Here is a 25979-nt window from a genome sequence, read left to right on the forward strand (position 1 = left end):
CCCAATGCAGCAGAGTAGGAGGAGACTTACTAGAGAGTCAAGACTTCTCCAAGGACAGTGTGAGACAGGTAGAAAGACGTGAAGCAGACCCTCAATAGACAGTTTCTGTCCTGGTAATCTGTTTAGAGGTAAGTCCTAATCCAACGAACACCTGGCTGATACTTTCCAGATCCTTTCCTCCAAAAAGCCTCCCCTTGTCTCAAAACACAGTCCTCCTCTGGATCAAAATGACTGTTTTCAGGTCCCACTGTCACTCCTGGGAGCATCACTTTCAGCTCCAACTCTCCGTTTGCCCAGTTTTCTCTCTTCTTTCTCTACCCTGAACAATCACAAAGGAGCTTTGCAGAGGCAGATACGAGAGCAAAGTGAGTAAACAGCAGTCCTTGGGATCATACTCCTTTCACAAAATCCAGGGGTTTTATTAACCTTTCCATGTCAGAAGGACTCCCCACACTTTCATCTGCTCTATCAGGTCTCTATCTGCTCTATCAGGTATCAGATAGAGAGCACCTGTAATAGGGAGCAGGCAGAAGAATGACAGTGACTGACACATGGCCATGGGTCTATATGACTCAGCAAGTAGGAGCTGCAGAGGGAGGGCAGGAAGGAGAAAGAATAATACAGTCTAGTGAAGGCTGTGGTTTTCCCACAGCCACCTACTGCGCTGGTGTCCTACGTTCCAGGGCAGGTCAGGCACAGCTGGCCCACAGGCCCCCATCCTGCTTCGGAGCCCAAGGCACGTGGAGTTCCAGAAGTATAGGCCCCAGGGCCTTTCTCCTTTAGGAGTCCCCATCGCTGGAAAATCAGAGCAGAGCAGAGTCGGCCTTGCAGCCCTCTAGACACAGCAGCCAAATGGCCCAGATCACTAAACGTGCTTTAACCAGCTTCCACGCTCTAACTCAAGGGCAACTCCTGAGTAACTTCCCCAGGGTTCAGAAAGATGCTTTGACAGAAGTGTAGTCCCAGGCTCAGGAAGGGCCTCTGCCTCTGTGGCCAAACCTCACCTCAAAACACACTCAGGGTACCTCATCCTAAAGTAAACTACCAGGTCATTTGACTTTGATAGATGGATCCCATCGCCCAGGGGGATGAGTCAAGGGAGACAACCAAACTCCAGTAAAGGGCCTATCTGGGGATCAGACAGAAAGAAGTCAGCTAGTTGCAATAGGATCTCTGGCAGGACAAGGAAACAGACCTGAGTGATGCATTGCTCCCAAACCAGACTCCCTGAACACCTAGTCCTCCAGCCCACTCCTCCAGGCAGCCGGTGGTACAGAGCAAGGAAGAAGTTGGGTCCTAATGTGTAAAAAGCTCCAGCAAAGCAAAATCATTTACTCTTCAGTGCGACTGCTCAGCAGAGCTAATAAATCTTGCATGAGCAGGGCCGATTCTAATTTCCTAATATGAAAAGGCATTTGGATTGAGAGAGAGGGAGAGATAAAAGTGATTGAATCTCCAATAGTCCAGGTTACTGACAAGAAACATCCTGCTCAGCCCTCAGAGAAGGATGGCAGCGCCCACCCGCCCGCACACGCCCGTCCGTTCTGGCCCCTCTTGGCGCGATACATCTCAGTCTCTCCTATTGACAGGACGTGGCTTTAAACACAGTTACACAAGTTATCATTTCTGCCTTCTGATCAATCTGAATTTTCAGGACAATTACCCTCTTAATCAATGATTGCTATCAGCAGCCCTGCGCCTGGACGGATTTCTCAGCAAGGTAATCATGCCGCCAGGCTGGACGGCGCGTGCATAGGCAATGAAGCTCCGGGTGGGGTCTTCTCCCTCCTGCCTCAGTCCCCCACATCCCAGCCGCTGCCAGAATGGAGGACAAGGACGGCAAAGTGTGAAGGCCACTTCAAGGAGTGATGGGAATAGAAGGGAGGGAGGAGAGGGGACCAGTCACCCAGTTAGCCTCCCAGACCACCTGATTCTGGAACTGACCTATTAAAACTCTGGATTTGCTACCCATCACCTTGACGCATCTCCACATGCCCTCCTGCCATCATTCCTTCCTCCTAATTAGCCTAATATAGCCCGATTCTAATTATGGGCTCAAACTATTAGGGTAAGCACAGGGAAAGGAGAAATGTTGTTTTTATTCATCTCTCAGAGATTACCGGTTCTAGGAACTCCTCCTGCTCCAGGGTTCTGGTTCACCAGGGCTACTGGAATGGCACAGAGTGCCTCTTCTCACATGCCCAGGCACATGCACAGTCACAAAGCCAGCCTGGCACTGAGCTGTGAGGACACCTAGCCCAGTAGTCCACCAAGACCCTCCCACAAAACTAGCTCTCTAATATAGACCATCTAAAGTCCCTCAAGTAAAGAGGGGAAGGTGGAATCAGTCTGTCCTCAGTGTCAAGGCCATATCTGCCATTGTGGAAGCAACTCTCAGGGAGGTGCCTCACATCAGCTGTTGCTAGGTAGACTTGCACCAGAGGTGTCAACAATAGAATGAAAAGGACATGGTGCAGGATACTGAAGAACGAACTTATACCCCAGCATGGGTGGCAGACATGTGTATACAGTTATACCCAGGGAAGAGTGGGTTATGATATTAAAACAGATCCTAACAATTTACTGTTCTACCCCAAGGGGGAATGAGAATTAGAAAGCATGCATGTATTCATTCACTGACATTTACTGAGTGAGTGGGGGTACAGCAGCAGACAACACAGAAGTGACCCTTATTCTTAAGAGCTTATAATCTACTAGGAAACACAGACAAGTATAAAAAAAAAGTAAAACCAATAACATGAACTTGTGCACGAATGTTCACAGTAGCATTTATCACAGCACAAAAGTAGAAATGACCCAAATGTCTACCAACTGATGAGCAGGTAAATGAAATGTGGCAGATCAGTACAATGGAATATTATTCAGGAATAAAAAGAATTGAAGTACTGATTCATGGTATAACATGTAGGAGCCCTAAAAATGATGCTAAGTGAAAGAAGCCAGCCACAAAAAGCCACGAGTAGAAATTCCCAGAATTGCAAGAACAGGCAAATTTATAGAGACAGAAAGTAGATTAATGGTTGCTTTGGGCTGGGGCATTTGGGGAGAAACGGGAAATGACTCCTGGTAGTGTCTTGGGGGGGGACAAAAACATTCTAAACTTAGATGGTGATGATGATTGTAGAACCCTGTGAACATACTGAAAGGGCACCAAACTGTGTATTTTAAGTGGATGAATTATATGGTAAATAAGATATACTAGTTATATCTCATGATAACTTCTCTTAAAACACACTAGGATTGGCCCTCCCTGGTGGCGCAGCGGGTTAAAGCACAGCACTGAGAAACTAAAGCCACTTCCGCATGAGTTCGATCCCCGCCTGCCCGGGAGGTGACCACATGGCGTGGCAGACCTCTCCTGACCCGCCCGCTGCTCCCCTCAGCAGTGTACTTCGTCGATCTGCCTGTTCTGCTCCCCACTCTGTCTCTGGTGAATCCTCTCACCCTCTGCATCTCTGGCCTGTTCCCCAGTTCTGTATGAATAAATAAATAAATCTTAAAAACAAAACAAAACAAAACAAAACAAAAAAACACACTAAGATGAACGAGATGCAAGATCCCATAGCAGGCTCAACAAGAGTGAACAAACCAGGGTAGGCTCTAACAGTGCCTTGGCACCCCCGCACTCAGAGGAGTGGTGGGAGTCAGAGGGTGTCAGAGGAGGGTGGGAGTTCGCAGTGGGAAGCTGGAAAAGTCTTAACAGAAGACATATGGGCGTTGGATCTTGAAGGGTCAGCAGGCAGTCACCAGGGAGGAATACAGCCAAGGGCATTCAGACGAATGCAACAAATATAAGGCCTTGGAAATGCACCACCAGCCTATTGTGGTGCCCAGCAAGTTCTCACTGACAGCTTGAACAATCCTTGGACACCGACTTGAAGTGACATGACACTAACAAAACCAGGTCAGCAATAATGCCATTTTGTTTAACATCAGCTGGGGTTCTTTCTTCTGACCAACTTTATGTTGAAATGGTATTCAAGTCAGAAGGGACTCTGGGATTCTCAAAGTGTAACAGGTACAGGTTTCACGGACTCCGCCCCCACTCCAGATACTGGAACTCCAAATCCCATCAGTACCAACGAGAAGCATGCTGGGATGTGAGGGCGGAGCTGAGCAGCCAGACATGTGGGCTCCGGGGGTCTCTTGGCCTGGTGGTTCGCGGCTGATCATTTTGGCGCTCAATCAGTTTTCAGCGTGCCGGTGGAGTCCAAGTCAGCAGAACTGGTAGGACATCCTAGTTAACTTGTATTTCTCTCCCTCTTTCCCTGGGTTATTCCTTTACCTTTCTCCTTATAAATAAATCCATTATTTAACCTTTTTGAGTGTGTCCATAATACGACTGAATTGTAAGCACATGGGTGAAGACCCACAGACAGGCAACCCAATTCATATTGGGGTGCCCTGTAACAAAAGGACACGCTAGAGCACATGTACCTGGGTAGGCAGGAGGATTTCCAAGCAAGTGAGACCCAGGTCAGCCTAGGGTCTGGTGGCTCAGGAGGGAAACACCATGCCATAGTTGAAAGGACAGATATCCGGGATTTAAATCCATCTCCTAATAAACTAATGATGAGCAAGGCATTCTGTCTATTTTACTTGCTGTTTTATCCCCCGTGTTTGGCAGAGTGCCTAACCCAGTAGGTTCTCAACAGTCATTTACTGAATGAAAGAATGACTATGTGAAATTCAATTCCATTTGACAAACATTTATTAAACACCTATTGTGAAGCTGGCACTCTGGTTACAAAGTGTGAGCTCTTCAGGGGTGGGGTCCATGTGTGATCTCTGATTTCTGGACTCAGTGCCTTAAACAGGTTCTGTCTGGTACTGGGAAGGTGACCATTTTTTAGCAATTCCCTTCCTTCTGAGCTGCGAGGCTTCCCTGAGGCCCAGTGAAGCTTGGAGATGTGTGGCCTATGATTGGCAAGAAGCGTGAGGCTGAAGCTGTTAAGGGTGATGGGCTTGCAAGACAGGTGGCTGAGGCCCTGTATTTGCCCCACTGCGAGCCATGGTGCTCTAGGAAGCCAGCAGGCAACGAGTCATCAAAGCCCAGACAACTGAGAACTGAGTGGTAGGGAGAGTAGACTGCCCAGGGCAGTGGGCCTGCGTCTGGAGGCTAGCATAAGTAGGCTGGAAACAAGCTGCAGGGCTTGAAAGTAGATGAGGAGGGGAGGAGAAGAACTGACTCTGAGCACCTTGTCCTCACCCCAGAGACATGCCACTTCTGCATCTCCCTGCCGGTGGGGAGAACTGTCAACTCATGTGGCTGACCACAGCAAGAAGGGGGCTCCTCAGCCTCCCAGCCCCCAACTTCTGTAGGGCTCCCCTCCCTCTCCCTTCTTCCCTCCCTCTTCTTCCTGCAGAGCTTCCCTGGAGCCATAAAAATAAAATAAAACACAAACACCCACAGTCCAGGAGGAGGGCGTCAGACAGATAATGGGCATTTTATATCTTTTTATGACACTCCCCATAGGCAGCTCGGCAATCACAGCGCAATAAAGGCAGGCATGCAGCTTGCATAGTTAAACAACTGCTGGGTAATTAGGCACAGCAAACACACCACTAGGGAGGCCTCAGGGCTGTCCTGGGATCTGCCTGCAGCCTGCCCTACTGCTTGCAGCCAAGTAGGTGCCAGGCCCAGGACAAGCACCATAAGACCTGATTGTGGTGCTCAGGACAGACCATTGGCTGCTGCCACATGCACACCTGGGCACCTGGCCTGTGCTCATTCACAAACACATCTGTCCACACACACAAGCACTTCCTGTGTCCAGCCCAATCTCATAGCCCCAGGAGGGCCACTGCTCTCCAAAGAAGGTAGCCTGGTGTCTCGGGAGGGCCCTACTTGCAGGCCCTTGCCCGCAGCAGGGCCTCACTCATCTGGATAGTCAGGACACATGAGAACACAGACAAGCCTAGTGGATTCTTTGTCTCATAAATTCCAAGTCAGTACACAGATGAACTCAAAAGAAACTACTTTTCAAGACCACAGATGATTCACACCTACACACCACACACTGTGCATACATGTTCTTCTCCATCTGCCTCAACCCACCATCTTCCTTGCTAGACCTGAGCTCAGTACATGTGGGAAGCAGGTCTGATTCATCTCTGAGACTAAAGGTCCCAACACCCAGGGCTTCGGCAGCTATGGGTGGCTGGATGTGAATATGGATGTATGGGTCTCAGCAGAGCATGAGCCCTGGGGGCAATGAGATCCTGGCCAGACCCACAGAGATGCCTGTTCCTTTCCAGACACCTAGTCGCTCAAATTCAGAAATGACAGGGAACTGAATGCTGATTAATGGGAAAAAACAGACAAAACCCTGCCACAACCCCACTTAAAGGCTAAACTGGTTAAAGGCTACATATCTCTAGGAGTCACCCAGATCACTTCTGAGCCAGAGAAAACTAGAACTCTGGATCCTAAACCATTCCTCCCCTGGAAGAGCTCAGACAGACTCTGATGAATATAAGCACCTGTTACTCTGTCTGGTCTCCACCTGGTCATTACTTTGTGTCTGACCAGAGAACCAATTAAGGGGATCGAGGGCCAGAGGAAGGGGCTGGGTTGCACCCTTCCTCTGCTTTTCTGAGGAGTCATGTATCTATCCAAAGAAGCGAGGAGACAAGCTTCTCCTCACCCCATATTCTTATGAGACTAACTCAGTTCTAGCCTAGGTGACCCCAAACTGTAAAAGAGGCCAGCTATCCAAACTTTAACTGAAAGGTGCCCTTAACACCTGAGCCCACAGCTCTCCTGACGGAACGCCAGGCAAAGGTCTGCCTTTCCTGCACCCTCAGCTTTTCTCAATGGGATGGAAGAGTAGGTCCCAAGGCTAGAGGTCAAAGTCAGTAGGGCAAAATATAGCCTTCTTTCAGCTTCCCTGCATCTGTGACATTTTTTGCTCAGAGCAACAAGCGGAAACCTGTAAGATACTATGGATGACATCGGAATGACAAAGGCAGAAGAGATCATAAGAAAAGACTGCTTCCTTCAGTTTCCTTGTTAGATGAGGAAACTGATGCTCAGAAAAGGCAAGTGATCCCACAGCAGCTCTCATGCCTTTCTCTTCTAGCTTGAAGGTCCTTCCAGGCTTCTTGCTAGTGTACCATACTGTCCTGAGAGAGAAGGCCCTCAGCTGCCCACCTCTAGGAACTAGAGGGATCCGTCAGACACGGACCCACACCTGGACACTCAGCCACCGTGGGTGTCCCATGGGCAGGCACATGCGCACACTGAGTACACGCAGATTTCAACCTCCCCATGTGGGTGCACGCACACATGGGTGTCTCCTCTTACTCACAAAGTCAGATTCCCACTACACAGCTGTCATTCCTACGGGAACTGGAGGGTGAGACAATCTCTGTCCTTCCCCATCACTGACTCTCCTGATGATACACATAGTTGCTGTATGTTTGCCCAGGTATTCAGTTCAGCCAGTCCAGACCAGAGGAACTGCCTGCAGGTGATACCTGCAGGCACATGTGACAAAAAGGAAGCTATGGAAGGAAAGAACCTGATTTATCTCCTGGTTATGTGATTTGGCCAAACTTCTTAATCTCTCTGAGTTTATTTCAGCATCCATAAGATAAGGACAAAGCTCTTTTCTTGCTGAGTAGCTGTGGGGATGAAATATAATAACGTGGGTCAAGCACCCAGCCATGAAGCTGGCACCCACTGGGACTCAGTACATTGGTGCTCTATTAATGATAAAGATAGACTGGGTCTTATCTTCCAGAGTGGACTGCAGGATAACGCGGGAGATGGGAGGCTGGGTCTCTCACCTTCAGGGCCCCTTTCTGTCCTTCCCTCTCCTTTTCTACAATTCCTTCCAGCTTCCAGGCCCAGAGTATAGCGATAAGAGAAACAGAGAAACAAAGCTGGGAGAAGGCAGAGTTAGGGTTTAGCATTCTCAGACTAAACACCAAGCAGCGAGGAATCCAGCTTTCTCCCAAACTGTCCCCAGCCCTCTTAAAGTATCTCCACCTCTACCAATATCCTGAAATCCTCTCTGTGTGCCCAGATCTGTGAATTGAGAGAAACAGCAGATCTAGTTCCTTCCCTCAATTGACTAACGCTCCTGCAGAGACAGATCAGGTCATAGACAACAACCTACTCTAGGCTGGGGGGTTGGGGTCAGGATGTTTAGGGTTAAATCCTAGCTCAAACAGGCCCAGGATAGCTCCCCACTCTACGTGTGCTAGAGCAAGCTCAGTATTCTCATCTTCAAGGACACAAAGCAAAGACGGAAGAGGTTCGCTGTGGGACCAGGATGAAGCAGCAGCACCACTTGACCAGAGTCTCTGAGCAGCCATCATGGAGAGGCACAAAAACCCCAGGGCAGGCCTTGTGTAAAGACCTGTCACAGAGGGTACCATAATCAACTCCAGGGCAGAGGTAGATGTGTAGAAGCTGCAGGAACCTCACCAAGAAAGTTGCCTAGAGCTGGTTCCCTGGCCTGTTCCCTTCCTGCTATGGCCGCACTCACCAGGGAAGCAGAACAAGGCCAAAGAACTCCCTGGTTGAGACTGTGCCAGGCTGTGTGTCCACACACAGAGTATAGCACTCCTCTTAGAACTTTGCAAGCATGACCACCTAAATGATTCCACATGCTGTAATTTCCTGATGTTACCATAAGACAGTGGGGTCTTCCTGCACAGCGGTCTCAGATGGTCCACAGCCCAAAACTGCTATAAGGCAGGGCGCCTCTTTCCCTCCTGCTCTCCCTGGCCCCACTGGCTCTATCGTCCCTCAATGGACAGAAGCACGCAAGTTTTCTGGAGCTCATGCCCTCTCAGAAGGCAGCTTATGTAGCTCCACTTGAGACAATGAGCAAGGCTTTCTTTGGTGCTCGCTTGCTCTCACTTTCTCTGCCTGTCCCGCACGCTTACACGTGGCCTCAGCAGCCAGAAAACGCGTTTGTCGCGCCCTTGCCCAGCAGCTGCACCTCCCCGCTTGGCTGCCACTCACACCGGCCCCCTGACTACAGGCTCTTCCCACCGTCTCCTGAAAACTTACTCCTCTTTCATAGATCAACTTTAAGTGTCTCCTCACGAAACCTTGGCTGACTGACTTTCTCTCTAGCACCCAAGAAGTAACTCCTCCTTCCTTTGTAGTCAGGCAGCAGCGCAAATGAGCTAAGAGCATGGACTCTGGAATCCATCGTCTAGATGCAAACACTGGCTCCATCACTTTCCAGCATGGAATCCTGCAGAAGGTATTTCATCTCTCTGCACTTGCTTCCTCATCTGTAAGATGGCTAATAACAGTAGTTATCTTGTAGAATTGCTTGAGGATTAGGTGAGTCAGTTCATAGCATTCAGAGCAGCACCTGTTTTTTTTTTTTTTTTAAATAGTAGTATTGTTATTAACCTGTACTGTTTAAATGAGAAAAATTAAGGTTCTGGGGAGTAACTCATCCAAGGTCAAAAGACAGGCAGGTGACAGAGCTAGAAACTACCTGAAAGTGAGCGTGACCGTACTGCACTGACCAGCCAGGCATGATGACAGCAGCTGGAGTCAAGGACAAAAGCTGATCGACCCTCTTCTTCAGTGTGAGCTGAGGGAGAACAGCACTATGCTCTTCTCTGGTGTTCACTTGAATTCTGCTGGGGAAGTCTCTTTTTCCTGGCCCACAAAGGCTTAAATGTCCATGCTAAATTCCTCTCTCCTTTTTCTCTCCCTCTCCTCCTGAAACTTACTCATATTTCCTCCAGTGATCAGTGAGAGGAAAGGGAAGGAGTGCAGGCTGAATGTTGTGAGCCACTTCCTAGGGGGACAGTGCACACCCCCAGCATCACCTGAAGAGTAAGCGAAGGGTGAGTCTCATATATTATCATGCCAGTTTGTCCAGGTTTATGCAGATGCTATTGTAATCAACAAAATACAAACCCCTGTAAAAGTCAACCAAATGTACTATAGTTTTTGCATCACATATATTTTTTAAGATTCATTTTATTTATTTATTTATTTATTCATTCTTATTTATGTATTTATTTAAGAGCTGGAGTGTACGCCAGCAGTATGGGGGACAGAAGGGTAAGAGGATTTGCCAGAGACAGGGTGGAGAGCAGAAAGCAGACTGACTGAAATACACTGCTGAGGGAGCAGCAGGCAAGTCAGGGGAGGTCTGCTGTGCCATGAGGTCACCTCCCTAGCTCGGGACTGAACTTATGCTGCAGTGGTTGCCAACAATTTATAATGCTAAGACTTAACACCTTGTGCCACCAGGGAGGCGCACATTACATATTGTTTTTTAATCACTATAGAACCAAAATCTAGGTTCCACCAAGTGTTGAAGGGAGATGGTAATGTCTGTGAAGTTTTCTGACATTACTAAGATCTCCATGTGTTCTGCCTGTGTATGTCCCTAAGAACTTTCCAGAATCACACCTGGGTACCTTTCTCAGGGTACTTTCCTGATCCATAGTTACAAACTCAAATAAGTGTCTTCTGTATGAAATAACTGTCAAAGGTGATTGGCAGCAACAGGAATCACCATCCCGTCTAGGCCTTACGTCCCATGAATGTTAGGAGCCAGTGCAATCTCCTGCAAAGTTTCAAGCTTTGGTCGTAGAAGGAAGGAGCAGGGAACTGAGTCTCTGTATTTCCTGTCCTGGCCTCCAACCCTTCCTGCCTACCTCCATACATGGTCTGGGCTAAAAAATACCCACCTGGGTTCAAATCCTAGGTTTATCCCTGCGTGGCCATGCGCCCTAAGGCGTGTCACTTAACTTCTCCATTTGTCTGGGAAATCTTGGACTCCAGAATTCAGGTCCAGACTGAAATCCAGCATGGGTACAGCTCATGCTGGTTTTTACCTCGTGTGTGCCAGGCTCAGGACACCAGAATTACATAAATGGATCATATGCAGATGTCAGGGAACTAGAACATGTAAGCAGATAATTATAACAGCATGTGATGTACTCAAGGCAAAGTGAGAAGCTGTACAAAGGAAGTGGTGACTATTTCTACCAGAGGTAGGGAAATATTAGAGGAGGTGTCATAAAAGAGGGTTTTGAAGGATGAGTAGGAGTTTTCCCAAGGGGAAAGGATGTAGGCAAAGGCAACAGAATGTGCAATGGAAGTTGAAACAGTCCCATATATCTGAAGTGCAGCAAGAAGCCTGAGATGGCAAGAATGTTGCAGGAACAGGAGCTATAAAGATAGGAATGCTGCAGAGTGAGATCATCCAGGGTCTTGTGAATCTTCTCAAGAGAAAGGATAGGCCAATGGGTCAGTCTTCAGTACCTCCCCTCTTGGCTCCAGTGCTCTTCCTGTCAAACAAGCAACACTGCAATTGCACCCTTTCCTGTGCCTTTGATTTAAGAGTTCCTCTCCTGGCCCTGACAGTAAGGCATTTCTGTCCCACAGATTATAACTCACTCTGGGCTATTATTCAGCTCCCCAGCCCTGGCCCTGCTGCAGTTAGTCCAAACATAATATCCTTCATGCATATATTATCTGTCTCCCTATTATCTGGAATCATTTCGGAATTAAATTTCAGTCCTGCAATATTGGCTTCAGGAGCGGCGCGCTTTATGGGCTAGTCAAAGGTTAGAATACCAATCAAAATAACAGTGCCGATGCAGCGAGACATTTTAATATTCCAAAACCCGGTAATTGTAAAAGGACATAATATTTTTTCCCTGATTACCCCAAAGGCAACACATGTTAACAAGGCGAGGGAAGGAGTGAAAGAAATTTCAGAGTTCAGACAGCTGTAAGACATATTTAAAGGAAAAGCCCAGGCAGGGCACTACACCATGGGGGCAGGGAGAGGAGAAGAAAGAAGACACTCCAGCTCCCACTGCCTCAACTCCAAATACAGGACTATTCCCTCCAGTCTCTGGATTACACCCCAAGAGCTGACACTGCAGAGGGTGGGGTGTAAGGGAAACAGCTCAGGATAAGGAGTCTTGGGGCCTGGGTTCTAGTCTCAGCTCTATGGTGATTCACTAGCCCCAGGCCCGGAGGGCTTCACATCACATTCCCCCAAAGTCTGCGGGCTGCTCTCCCACCTGCTCTCTCTTTGTGCTGGGCCTGCACCCTCATGTCTCCCTCCTTTGTACCTGTGCCCTGTCCTCTGTGCATGTGTTTCTTACCAAGGGCAGCCAGAGGCCCTGGTCTACCTGGCTGTTGAGTGGATGCCGGCCCACAATTGCCCACTACCCCACCCCTAACAAACACCAAAACATCTGCCCGCAGTCCAGAATGGTTCTGACTAGAGTCTTGGTATAAGCCCACCTGCCTCCAAAAAACCAACCAACCAAACAAACAAAAACAAATAGTCTGCAGGACTCTTTACCCCTCTCTCGGTTTTCATTCTTTTTTTTCTTTCCAAATTAGATAGCACCTGAAAAGCCCCAGTCCAGGGGACCTACAGCCAGCAACAGGCAGCCACCTTTCCACAGAATCCCTGCCCCAGGCAGCCCACCCTTTGAGCAGTTTTGTCCCCACAGCTCCACAGAAGTGACCCAACCAGTAGTTTCAGATCTCTTCCCTCCTGAAGCCTCCCAGCGTGTTCAGCCTATTCGCTGGAGCCTCCAATCTGCATCATCTCGACCTGCTGACCTGCCTATGGCCCCCAGCAAAGAACTTCATTAAGGCCGAGAATTTATTCCTCCATAAGCCCTTAATTTATTACTGTGCTGATTGGGACTCTGAATGCTCCAAGGTCAGGAAAAGTCGCACTCAATCGTAGACACCAACCCTCCCTTCAGCAGTTTCTCCTGCTGTCCCTCCCTGGGGAGAAGACAGACAGAAATCCTTGGGAGAGACCCAAAAAGGTCTCTTCCTCCCTCCTCCTGCCTTAACAGCTGGTCCCCACCCTTTCAGAGCACCCAGAAGTTGCAGCAGGGGATATAGCACAGATGGCAGAGGGAAGTGGAGCAGCAATCTCCACACCCTGGCACATCTGTTCAATTCTCAGTGACCCCCATCCTTACAACTTCTGAGCATGACTGGCTGAAGTCTGTCTGCAAGACTGACTCAATCCTCTTAAGGCTGCCTGTCTGTTTCCCTAAAGCCCCATCCAAACACGCATGGCATCAGAGGGAATTCCAGGCCATTTGGAAGTATAAGCACACACGCTTGCAGGGTGTGATCTGAATGTACATGGAACACGCACTCTATATAGGGCATGCATGTGTACATGCATTCCTCTGTGCAGCCACTCATAGCATACATACACATGCCGTGTGTGTATTTCCACATACAACCTCATCGCGGGCTCATGTGACTATCCATTTCATCTCAACGTATTTGCAACAATATACTCCTCCACCTAACCTAACCCACTCCCAGGTGCACACCTTAGAATATGCCAACAACACCCACTGCTGCCCTATCTCTGAACTCACTAATTCAGACACACGTCTCCCTGACCATCATCTCTATCCTTCCATCTGGCATGTTCAGCTAGAACATGCCGATACACCTGGGACATTTTAGGGGACCCATCTACTTTTTCTATATCCACCAACTCCCCTATCTTCTCTCAATATCTAGCTTAGTCCTATTGTCCATAATGGCAACCACTATCTTAGCAATAACTTCACACTTCCTGGGACAATCGCTCCCTGGGAAAAACCCAAATGTCTGCCTGCAGCATGATCACAGCTCAGGAGCTGCGCTCTACTACAGAAAAGCACAGCTGGGTGGAGAGGCTGCACTGGGAATGAACGTCATCAACCTCCACTTGCCCGGGAGTCCTACTGTTCTTGAGTTGGCTTACTCTGCTCTGCTCAAACTGCAGCAATCCAGTTCTACTTCCTGCTAACCTTCTCAGCCCTCCCCTCCTTCAGTTATCAGTAAATGACTCACCTCCTATTTCATAAAGACAAATAAAAGCCATCAGGAACTACTTTCACTTGCCATCACCAACTCCACAGGTGCAGCCTGCACCTAACCACACCCAACTTGTCTTCTCCACGTCACAGCAGGAGAGTGACGAGGACGAAGTCTTCCTGAAGAGAACTGCATTTCAAGAACAGGGTTTTCCATTCCCTCTTCTCTTACCAGCTCAGATCTCCATCACTCTTTACCTTCATCCTTCCCTTCTCTACTGGTGCCCACGAGGAAGCACACCTGTCTTCCAAACAAAACCTGCTCACCGCACACCTGCTCACCACAGCTCTTGTCCTTTTGCTCTCTCAGTGCCACATTTCTGAAAAGGCTAAAATTTCTCCTCCTTTAACATTTACTTCCTAGTTCATTTAATTTGGCTCCTATCCCCATTATGCCACCAAAAGTTTTGCCAAGGTCACTCCGTGGTTGATTATGTGGTTCTCCCCTCTCCTCTCCTGAAAATACTTTCCTTCCTTGGCTTCTGTGATACTCTCTCTCCTAGTCTACCTCTTCTATCTAGCACACTTATTTTCTTTCTCTTTTTACTCTGGTTACTGTTTTTAGCACCAACAGTCAGGCAAAACTAGAATGAATCTCTGCCACTTACTGATGTGAGAGACTGAATAAACGTCATCATCACTCTGTGTCTCACTTTTCTAACTTTTTTTTATGCATACAGAACTGGGGTACAAGCCAGAGGTGCAGGGGCAGTGAAGGGATTCACCAGAGGCAGAGTGGGGAGCAGGACAGGCTGACAGACGAAGAATACTGCTGAGGGGAGCAGTGGTGGGTTAGGGGAGGCCTGCTGTGCCATGTGGCTCACCTCCAGGGATGGGGATCGAACTGGCACTGAAGCAGCTGAGGCTAGCTTGGAGAGCTGCGCCCTAACTTGTTGCGCTACCAGGGAGGTTCACATTTCTAATTGTTTTTGAAGATTTATTTATTTATGCATACAGAACTGGGGTACAGGCCAGAGGTGCAAGGGCAGTAAGAGGATTCACCAGAGATAGAGTGGGGAGCACAACAGGCAAACTGATGAAGTCCACTGCTGAAGGAGCAGTGGGCAGGTCAGGAGAGGTCTGCCGCGCCATGTGGATCACCTCCGGGGCGGGGAATTGAACTCATGCTGAAGTGGTTTTAGCTTCTTGGTGCTGTGCTTTATCCTGCTGCACCACCAGGGAGGGCCCCACATGTCTAATTTTAATGTGAAAAATAATAGTAACTACTGTACAGAATTGTCATGAGCTAGTATAGGTGCATGAGCACTGTGACTAGCACTGTGCTGTCCAATACAAATATAATGGGAGATACATCAATAGCTATGAACTGAGTGCTCAGTTCAAGTAAAAATTAAAATGCGTATATATATATATATATATACGCATTTTAATTTACTAGATCCGAAGATTGTCATTTCCACGTGTAATCAATATAAAAATTAATGAAGTATTTTGTATTTATTCATACTAAGTGTGTAAGTAGTACTCAGTTACACATCTCAATTCAGATATTAAAAATTCATCAGAAATACCTGATCTATATTCAGATTTTAGCCAACTAACAGTTGAAAATGTAGCTTCACCAACCCAGGTGATTCTAAATATAGTTAGAATATATTTAGAAGTTCTACAAATTTGACCCTCCCTGGTGGCGCAGCGGGTTAAAGCACAGCACTAAGGAGCTTAAGTCACTTCAGCATGAGTTCAATCCCTGCCCTGGAGGTGACCACATGGCGTGGCAGACCTCTCCTGGTCTGCCTGCTGCTCTCCTCAGCAGTGGACTTTGTTGATCTGCCTGTTCTGCTCCCCACTCTGTCTCTGGTGAATCCTCTCACTGCCCGTGAACCTCTGGCCTTTGCCCCAGTTCTGTATACATCAATAAATAGATCTTAAAAAGAAAAGGTTCTACAAGATTTTTATTTACATTGAAATTAGAATTAAGTAAATGTAAAATGTGTTCCTCAATTAAACCAGCTACATTTCAAGCGCATGGGTGGTCAGGCGGCAACTGTGCTGGACGACATGGACTGAGAACTCAAAATCTGATCGATAACTAAGAACTATTGCATTACTATTAGTGACCACTCAATCTTCACTATTTCTGACTCTTCATCCTATATCTACCAAATGTTGGTACTTTTCAGTGTTCTGCTTGATATTGTCTTCTCTTTTTACTCTGTACACTCTCCTCCTGTGGCTTCAATTTCATTTGCACACCAGTAATTCCTTAAATCTGTATCTTTTATCTAGACCTTCTCTCTCAGCCCCAGATCTATATATTCAACTACACGTTCAATAGCTTCACAAGAATGTTTCAGAGGCTTTGAAACTCAATGTGTCCTATACTAAATTCATCTTCTCTTTGGATTTTCTCAACTTTTCCTTCTTACATTATTTCAATAAATTAATTCCAATTCATCTGGTTGCTCAAACCATAAACTCGGCGTGGTCATGGTCTCCTTCTTCATCCTCAATCTTCACCATCAATCACCATTTCCTGCTGACTATAGAGTCAATTTTTCTGTAACACTTGTTTTGAGCAGATCTGTTCCAATGCAATTGATACATCAGAAAATAATTTGGTATGATGCAAATTGTGCATGCATTATGTGTGATTTTGACCATAGGCAATACTATTGATAGATAAGCACAAACTACACCCAGATGAACAGATCTATTTAAGGATATACAAAATGCACACACTTTCCACAGACAGCAACCCAAATCACCACTTGTGTTGTAAGCTACATCCATATGGTCACAACTTTCCACTGATCCCAGAGAACTCTCCTTCACATTAACTTACAAGTGATAACTCTTGTCTGTTTCCACAGGCAAACTTGTGGTAGCTAAAGTGGCATATTTATTGTGGTATTTCTCAACATGTGTAAAATATGCTACATTACTTTTATTAGATTCCTATCTATTTTTAGGAACCTAAAATATCACTGTATCATTGATAAAGTTCTTGAGTACTGTGCTCCTAACTCCCATTTTCACTGCACAGCCTTCCTGATTTTCAGGAAGTTATCTGTTGCATAAATGTTTAGCAAAGCCAGAGACATCATTTAATACTCTATAGTCTATATCATCCCAATACCCTCAACTTGTTAGTACTATAGCGTATTTGGAATTATTTAATAGCCATTTTTTCTGTTAAGTCTCTAGGGCCTAGCTTAGTAGCTAGAATAAAAAGGGTTTCAAGAATTCCTGTTTAGTGATGAAGAGGTATATGTTTACACATGCTCATGTACCCTTACATATGTATAAATACATTTATGTCTGTACATTTCCATTTTTTTCTGCAGGCGACTAAACATGTGTTTACACATGTATGATCCATGGATGGATATACATACGTGCAGTTTTGGGTATAGCCACCTGGGTGTGTTTATCCACACAAGTACAGTCTCTCTTTCTGTGTGTGTGTGTGTGTGTGTTTTTCCTGCCTGTCCCCTGAGAGCTCTGATCTCTAGGAGGGAGCTGGGAGCAGGGCCTAAGTCCTCCTCTCTACTCTGACAGTTCAGTAAGAGCATATGAGCACTCAATGACATTCCCAATGTCGGTGAACACTGGTTTGCTCCTCTCTGTTACAGGGGAAGTAGGTGGTGGTGGTGGTGAGAGGTGGACACCTGGCTAGTGAAAAGGTGCTCTTCCTGATAGGAGAGGCCAGCTAAAAGGCACCATTTGCCTCTTCTCTTATTAGAGGCCTTAGGTGATTCAGCCCTTCACTGGGCAGGTTGAGGCAACCAAGCAGAGGAAGAGAGGGCAAGAAAGGAAAAAGGGGAAGGACAAAGTAAGGTCAAGGACAGAAAAGGGCCTATCAATGTCAAGAGTCCAGGTCACTCGCAGAGAAAGAAGGCACAGGGCCAGACTGCACAGCCTCCCGCAGCCTGGCCAATGTTCTCTCCGGCTTTGCTTTCGTCATTACTCTTTTTTAAGGGAGCAGGCACCTTTGTGCAGCCTACAGTGTACAGCGTAAAGGTAGGGAAGACCGCTATGCCCCTGGACTTCCAGAGCTCTGATCTGAATGACTGCTGGCAAGGCCTGGGCTAACATCTGGAGTTGTTATCTCCCCCGCTGAGTCGTCAAGCACACCCAGAATATGATGTGCTAGAGGACAGAGAGGAATAGGCTACACCTGCCATTTACTCCTAAGAGGCAATGACAAGGTCAACTGGGAACAGAGCCTGTTTCCCCTTGAACCCATTCTTCCCCCTCTACAACTCAGCACAATCTGGCAGAGAAATCTGAACCAGGTTAGGACAGTCTGTACCCAGCCCAGCAGCACCAAGGTAGTAAGCCCTGAGTGGCAATGTTACCACACAGGCTGGCTGCTTCCCTGCCTTTCTGACAAGAAACTTAGAGGCAAAAAGTCTACACTACACCAAAAAGTCTAGTGCTCTTCACAGAGCAATTGTTTATGGTCACTGCCTGCCTGGTCTGGCCGGGGCTTCACACTGCGTTTGCTGAGTTCAGTAAGCAGCCTCAGATGCAGTCTGACAGCTGGCATACGGTCTCCTAGGAGTCATGGCTCACACTACACCCTCATTTGTGGCCCTGCCAAGTCCCACTTGCGAGGGTCGCTATGGAGCCAGCTCACAATTATTCACTGAACACATACTTTGTACCAAGCCCTGAGCTGGTCTTCTGGGACACAGAGAGGAACCAGACACCGTCTCTGTGCTCCCAACAGACACTGCCAGAAGGAAACACACAAGAGACTCAGTTTCAATACTTTAAGCTCACTGATACCCAAAGTATCCAGGAGCCTCAGGAAGAGAATGACTTCTAAGTCTCTCAGCAGAGGTGATATATAAGCTGAATCATCAAGGGGAAGGAAGATGCCTGAGGACGATTACTGAGGCACTCTTCAGGAGAGGTAAAGTCAAAGTCAAAGCCTAAGCCCAAAGATAGGACAGTCTGGCTTCCTTGGCCAAAGATGAAAGGCAGGAGGTAGCTGTTGCTTAGTTGCATGGGACATCAGTGATTAGGCATCAAAGTATGAACAAGTCAGCAAAGCACCTGTCCACCATGGGCAAGCCAAGGAGTTCAGAAATGCTGCCACTGACTGACTGTCCCAAGACCTACAGAACAAAGTCCAGGGTCATTCTTCTTGAATGTTCCTCCATGTTTGCTTAACTCCAGCCCCTCCACTCAGAAAAAGCATGCTGTTCTCGCTCCCTAGAAAGCCTTGTCTCCCCTCAGACCTGTATCCTGCCTTCCTTGAATGCCCACTTCAAGACCCAAATCCTCACAACAGTCTGACTCTCCAGTGACCTTTCTCTTCTGAGCCCACAGGGAGCCACTATGTGTTCTCCACAGTGTGTTCTCCCTCCCTGAGCTTCCCAGGAGTCACTAAGCTGACTGGTGGCACAGGGCTGCTCTAGGAACTGTTGCTCTTACGTCTGAGGGATTGATGGGGGTGAGTCCCTCAGTGGAAAAGGCTTCCTGAAGCAAGAATCCCACCTGAGCAGGGATGTCCCTTCCCACACCTTCCTTCTGCTTACCTAGGAAGTACAGCACCTGCTAGAAGTCCAATTTTCTGGGTGATTCATTCTCTGTCACAGCCCATCTTCCTACTACAAGGACTCCCTCCTGGCCCACCACTCCTGTACCCACTCCCTGGGTATCTAGTGCCATACATCTAGTGCCAGTCTCCCCTGGTGTCCTCCAAGGGAACTGGGCTCTAGTTTCCATAGCCCTGCCGCACATGAGCCAGGCTCTGCTGTGACTAGGTGGGGCCAAAGCCAGCCGGAATCAGCTCCACTCCCAACAAGAGGGAGAAACCAGGTCTAGTCAGGGAGGTCAGAGGACACACTCCCAGTCATGTCAAAGGAAGCGACTTTCTCAGAGGCTCCGTTAGCACACCTATATTCTAGAGGACATGCAGGCTCAGCCCAGAGTCACCTCTGCGCGTGAAGCCTGAAAAATCCTCTTAATGGGCTCTGAACATGTATGTCTGGGTGGCACCCAGGAGGGCACTCCATTCAGCACTGGATCCCCATGTAGCTACCTACTCCCAGAAGTAACCACAGCCTCTAGAGCATATCAGCCAGGGAGGAAGGAGTTGAGAAAAAAGAAGAACAGAAATGAGGAAGGAAAACAAAGGAGGGAGATGCAGGCGCAGGAGAACTAGAAGAGGCACCCAGTTGGGACGCAGTACCTTTTTCAGATTAATCCACTGCTTGAAGTAATCCGCCACTGGCAGGCCCAAGTGCTGGCACTGGCCGGGAAGCCTGCAAGAAAGTGAACAGAGAACAAGTTGGGCACACCCATGTCCCAGATAGGAACCCTTATGCTAGAAAATTTGCCTACGGGACAAACAGACCTCAACAAGAAAAACACTCCTCCCAAGAAAGTATCCCACCTCCAGCACCCTCACTTCCAGATCCAGCCCTTATACCCAATTTGAGAACCCAGAGACACTATTTAAAACAATGTCAGCAGCTACTCTTTCCTGACAGCCTACACTACGCCAAGTATCTTACCTACATTTTCACCTTTATCTTCAAAGCGATGCTATGAGGTAGGCACTATTGCCGACAACTTAGAGATGAGAAAATGAGACTCAAAGAGATTACGTTACCTAAGGGCCCATCTAAAATATGCTAGTGCAAAGGTCTGAACCCAGTTGTTATTCCAAATCCTACGTTCTTTCCAATGCACCAGTGTGCTTTTTTTTTTTTTTTTTTTTTAAAGAGAGTGGCAGAGACATAGACAGAAGAGAGAACAGGAGCACACACTCTGGAAACAGCCAGGCTTCAGTTTACATTTAGGTCTCCAGCATCAGGCTTTCTTAAGAAGGAGGTGACCATATAGAAGGATAAGAAGTCAGAATTTAAATCAAGAATTAGTTCTTGTGTTTTCTTTACATTAGAATTTACAAACTCTCCCCCTCTAGCTGATGGTGTCATTTTACCCACACAAGTCCACTCAACCAAACATTTACAGATGTTATAATAAGATGTTTAAGTAACATTTACAATGTTAATAAATAAACATTTACAGATGTTTAATACTTTCTGAACACTCAGAAAGTAAGACTGCTTCTGCCCATAAGGGGCTCTCAGTTTTTCAGTGGAATAAACAACAAAGGAATAAGACAAAATAACCCGGGATATCTGGGAGGATGGAGAAATAGACTAGAACTATCAGCGGGAGAAGATCATAGAATTATCTTGCTAAGGAGCTACAGAGAATGAGACCTCCCTCCTGCTAAGAGGAAGTTTGGTCATGGGCAACAGAGAGCCTACTAAGAGTTATAACTCACTAAGAGTACCCTGGGCCAACAACACACTAACATCACAAGACACTGAAACAGCCTGGCGCTAGCCAGGAGACTGGACCACAGTTCCCGAAGTGAGCAAGGAGCAGATAGAAGACGTACAGGAACACTCATGGATTAGTACTGATTTATTTATTTGTAAAGATTTATTTATATTTATTTATGCACACAAGAACTTGAGTGCAGGTCAGAGGAACAGAGGTAAGAAGATTCACCAGAGACAGAAGTGAGGAGCAGAACACGTGAACTAACTGCAACACACTGCTGAGGGGAGCAGGGGTGAGACAGGAGAGGTCTGCTGCACCATGTGAGTCAGCTCCCTGGCCAGGGATTGAACTTGCGCTGCAATGGATGGCAATAGCTTGATAGTGCTGAGACTTAACCCTTTGTACCACCAAGGAGACCCCAGCACTTGTGAGTTAACAGGAAGGGGCCCAATAAGAGAAAGTGGTAGAAATCACTTAAAAAGCAAGAACTTCAAGCTACTTACTAAGAAAGATATGAAGAAGGTGGCAGGAACATAAAGAACACATTTGATACCCAAAGCAAACTGCATATAGTCAATTTTATTGTACGTTAAAAATCCCCTATATACAGCGTATCGCCCTACTGCTTAAACCCAGATGGGTCCCTCCCACTGCCTCTGTGCGCCTAGAACATGCCACTGGAAAGAGGCACAAGTTTGAGAATGAAGTTTTAAACATACACCTGGCACATGGTGACAATATTGACTGAGTTTGAGGAGTCTAGGATGGTATCTGAGGGGCTGCTGGATATCCAGCTTTGAAGAGAGGTCTAGACTGGAGATAAGAGATTGCTGAATTGTTAATATAACTTAATATTAAAGTTATCAAAGTAGGTAAGATCACCTGGGAAGACTATTGGGGGAGGGAGGTAGGAGCAGAGGAGCTGGGCTAATGTCTTATAAGTTTTATTGTGTTAAAATGAAATCAGCCACCCTACCAGGCTATCACTGCACCAAGGCACTCACCACTTCATGCAGCAGCCAGCTCTAATTCTGGATGCCTTAAATTCTTAGAACAACCTTCCTTGATAATAAACTAAATTTGTGTCTTTGTAACTTTCACCCAGTTATCTACATCTTTAGGAACTACAGAGAACAAGACTTCTGTCTCTTCCTTGCAGAACCTTCCCAAGATGCGAGTCCAGGAAGTTTCCCCCAGAGTTCCCCTTTCCCAGACACATACCTTCAGCTCCTTCAAGAATTCCTCAGGAGATAATGTACCATGAGTTAGGACTCACACAAGTTACTCTCTTTTGGTGGGTGCCTGGTCCTTATCAGGGTATGAGATACCCAAGGTCACTCATGTTCTTTTGACCCATCTTCACATTACCTGTGGTCAACCCAAAGTGGTGAAACCAAGCTTCCCCTTTCTGGAACACAAACACACACACATACACACGCCTGATTTTTCCCCCTTTGCTTAAAATGTAGGTCAAATACCTTAAGAGTTGTCAAAAAGACGAGAGCTGAGAAAAAGTGGAGAACACTTTCCTATGTGCAGACTCCTGTTTTAGGAAGTTTGGTAATGGGAATCCAATTTAGATGATTTGTTCCATACCAGCAAGTTCAAAACAAAGGCAGTCCAGCCTTTCCTCCATTACTCTTCAATTACTTAACAGACACTAGTCACAAACTGATGCCCACATTTCAGGCAGTACAGGTGGATTTACTTCTCCGAAAAGACCTGAGATGTCTTACCTGAAGTGAAGATCTTTCAAATATCCAGATGGCACAGTGATATTAACTACAGCCATTCATTTCCTGGAAGGGCAATTCTGGCTGAGATCAAGAAGATGAAGGGGTTTCAGTTGGGATGCGCCCATTTGAGAACCAAGGACTAAGAATATAAGGCAAAGTTTTGAGGTGTAAAGGGAGCCTTTGCAGATAGAGCGTGGTCACTTCAAAAGCAGAACTGTAACGCTTAGTTTTCTTGCATCATCTTTATTTTATTTATGAAAATACTCACACAGTTCATTAGTTTTGAAAAATCAGTGTCTGTGAGTGAAGGGGACCACCAGAGTCTGCAAAAGGACAGATGAGAGGGTCTGGCCGACAAGAGGCAGAGGCACCTACTGTGTTGTCCTTTAGCCAATACCTGTACCCCTGACTAGCTGACACGGCCAGGAGGGAGGGCCTTCCCCTTCAGCAAGATTCCAAACATTTCTGTCCAGGTAGGCAAAGTTGGCTCGGTAGACTCGTGCACACCTCAGGGAGGAGGACCTATGGGAGAGAGCAATACTGGAACGGACAGGGCAGACAGACAGTCAGGCTGGAGACTCAGCCTCAGATGGGCTCGGCAGGAGTCCTGAGACTGTCCTGTACCCAGTGGACGATGCAGCGTAATTCTCACAAGCAGTTCACCAACTCACAGGTATTCAGGTTACTGAGTCCACTAGTCTGTGGGTGGTCTTAGCCAAGACCACTCCAGAACACAAGCAGTACAGATGCAGCCAAGCCCAGGTCCATCTTTGGACAGACAGACCCCCAGGCTAGAATCTGAACTTCAGGTACCTCACGTGAGATGTCTACACATTCCTATGACAGAACCCTACCCCTGCTTAGGGAGCAGTAAGAGACTAACCCTGGGATGGTGGGTTAGAAGAGCTGTCATCCCTAAGATGAAAGAGGAAGCTGAGACCCAGCAAAGGAAAAGGATCTGCTCGATCAGACTATAAGCCAAGGAGAGAACCAGAAATGGAATCTAAGTCTACAGACTGCACGATGCATCAGCGCATGAGCTGATACAGGCACACTGAGAGCTCACTGCAGGGCTAGAAAGGCAAAGGCCGGGGTCTAGAGGGGCAAGCAGCATGGTGGCCGCTGCTCAAAGCCACGCCTGGGTTCTTAGAAGCCTAAGGCTCGGGTCAGTGGGTCCCACCAATTTGGAAAGGAAAGGGCAAAAGTCTCTCTGGCACAAAGGGTCTGAATTCCTTGACTTCCTACCAGATACTGATCCCAAGAAAAGAGCCACTGGCAGTGGGCCCTGGACTAGCCTGCGGGCATGAACGTGCAGGGGTTTATGGTGCCCAGGTCTCCATGCAGCTGGAATCACTGGGCACAAAGCTTCTCAACTGCTCAAACATCATCTGGCCATGCTTATTACTGCTGCCCAATGAAATTTTATGCACCGAGTCCACAGGTGTGATTTCCCCTTCTTTATGAGGGTCGGAATGACATCACTGATGGCCAATAGAAAAGAGCCAATTATGTCCAGGCCATAAAAAGGAATGGGATTTTTTTCCCCTAACCAAATCAAAACTTCCTTCAGCTTCACAAATGCAAGGGGCCCCCCTAAAAGGTCCCCCTAGTCCTGCCTGTGGGCTCTAAGCTGAGGGATCTGACCGCGTTCTCAATATTGTGGGGCCTAGGGCCAGAAAAGGAGCTGTACCTTTTGGCAATGACCATGTGGTCTTGCTCTTATCACATGGGTCCTCAAGGGTCAGCAGAACAGAACATCAAAGCCCAACCTCAGACACCTGATTGGCTCTTTGAAGCCATCCAAGGGAAAGTTAGAAAAGATGGGGTGTGCCTCATCTTTATAACTGGTTTAAAAAAAAACAAAATTGAAGGTGGTGAGCCCTCCCCCCAACTTAGAACAAAAATGGGAAGAACAGCAGTCTAAGAAACTGCCCTTCCCCCAAGTGTACAGCACAAAGCAAAAGGAGTTCCACCTTCCCACCCACCCTTCACTCAGTCCCACCACCTGCAACCAGCGCTGGGGCCCGGCCCAGACAGCCCTGATGGCAAACAGGTGTGACCAGCTCGGCGCCAGTCAAGGCAGGGGACCAGCTCATTAGGGAGCACCACCCTCACTAATGGGCATGGACAGGATAGAGCCATTGTGAGCAGGAGCTCAGCTTTGAAGATTAGGTGAAGCAGAGCTGCAGGGTTCTGCCAGAACCGAGAGGCTTAGTCAAGGAGGCCAGTAGCAACTGTGGAGGTCTGACAGACAGACTGGCAGGGACAAACAGTCAGGACCAGCAGGAGAGCAGACAGCAGTGCTGGGAAAGTGCAGACGTTCTTCCTTCTGTGCTTCTCTCTCTGCCAAGTCTTACGGACATCCAACCCCAAATCAGGGAGTTGCACGTCACTCTCACTTTTAACTGACTCAAGTCCTTAAAAAGGTCAGCTGAATCTGGAGCCATGTTTGACTCCTTTCTGTCTCCTTAGAAAGGCTGTGAGACCCGACCTTAGAGTGACGGAGGCTCTCAGTTCTAGTGTCCAGCTGTCTAGGCCACGCACATCCTGCTCAACCACAAGGGCAAACCACTTGGATGCATCTGCTAGGCAGAAATAAAGGGGACTGTTGAGGAGCAAAGAGTAAGAACAGGGAGCAGGCCCCAGGATGGAGCAGGCCAGCAGATGCAGGCAGGGGGACCTCTGAGGGAGGCACAGGGACCTCTAAGGGTGCTTCCACGCAGGCTTCCACCTCGCTCATTCCCATACAAGCATTCCCATGGCAAGCTGCCACTGGGTCCTCAGCTCAGAGTTGCTACACTTCCTCAGCTTTGCCCCAATCCCTGAAGGTCCATTTCCACGTGGCAGTCCCACAGAACGCCCAGGCTGAGAGTCCGGTCAGCATGATGTGAGTGTGCATCCAGCATGGGCAGGCTGCCCTGGCCCACCGAGGCAGCACTTAGCTGGGGACGCGGCTCTTTGTCTCCCCTGTTTCCGTTCCCCCACCCAGAAGAGATAAACAGACCCCGGGTGATAAACGGCCCGCCTTTCACGATCACTTTTCCTCAAGTTGAGGAGAGTGGCTGGTGATGGATGGGCTGGAATTTGGTTATC

The 25979-nt window shown here is 47.6% G+C and overlaps 1 protein-coding gene across 5 annotated transcripts in view; it reads right to left on the reverse strand.

Annotated features, from left to right (window-relative positions):
• The window catches only part of ERI3 (ERI1 exoribonuclease family member 3), a 121475-nt gene that overhangs the window by 38059 nt on the left and 57437 nt on the right, over positions 1-25979 (reverse strand). For all 5 annotated transcript variants that reach the window (XM_004678917.2, XM_004678918.2, XM_012722684.1 and 2 more), the window contains one exon: positions 20042-20114. In XM_004678917.2, the coding sequence (XP_004678974.1) occupies positions 20042-20114 (73 nt within the window). The remainder of the gene's footprint in view (positions 1-20041; positions 20115-25979) is intronic.

The sequence above is a fragment of the Condylura cristata genome, unplaced genomic scaffold (genome assembly GCF_000260355.1).
Source record: "Condylura cristata isolate star-nosed mole 26May11 unplaced genomic scaffold, ConCri1.0 scaffold00008, whole genome shotgun sequence".
Taxonomy (NCBI): Eukaryota; Metazoa; Chordata; class Mammalia; order Eulipotyphla; family Talpidae; genus Condylura; species Condylura cristata.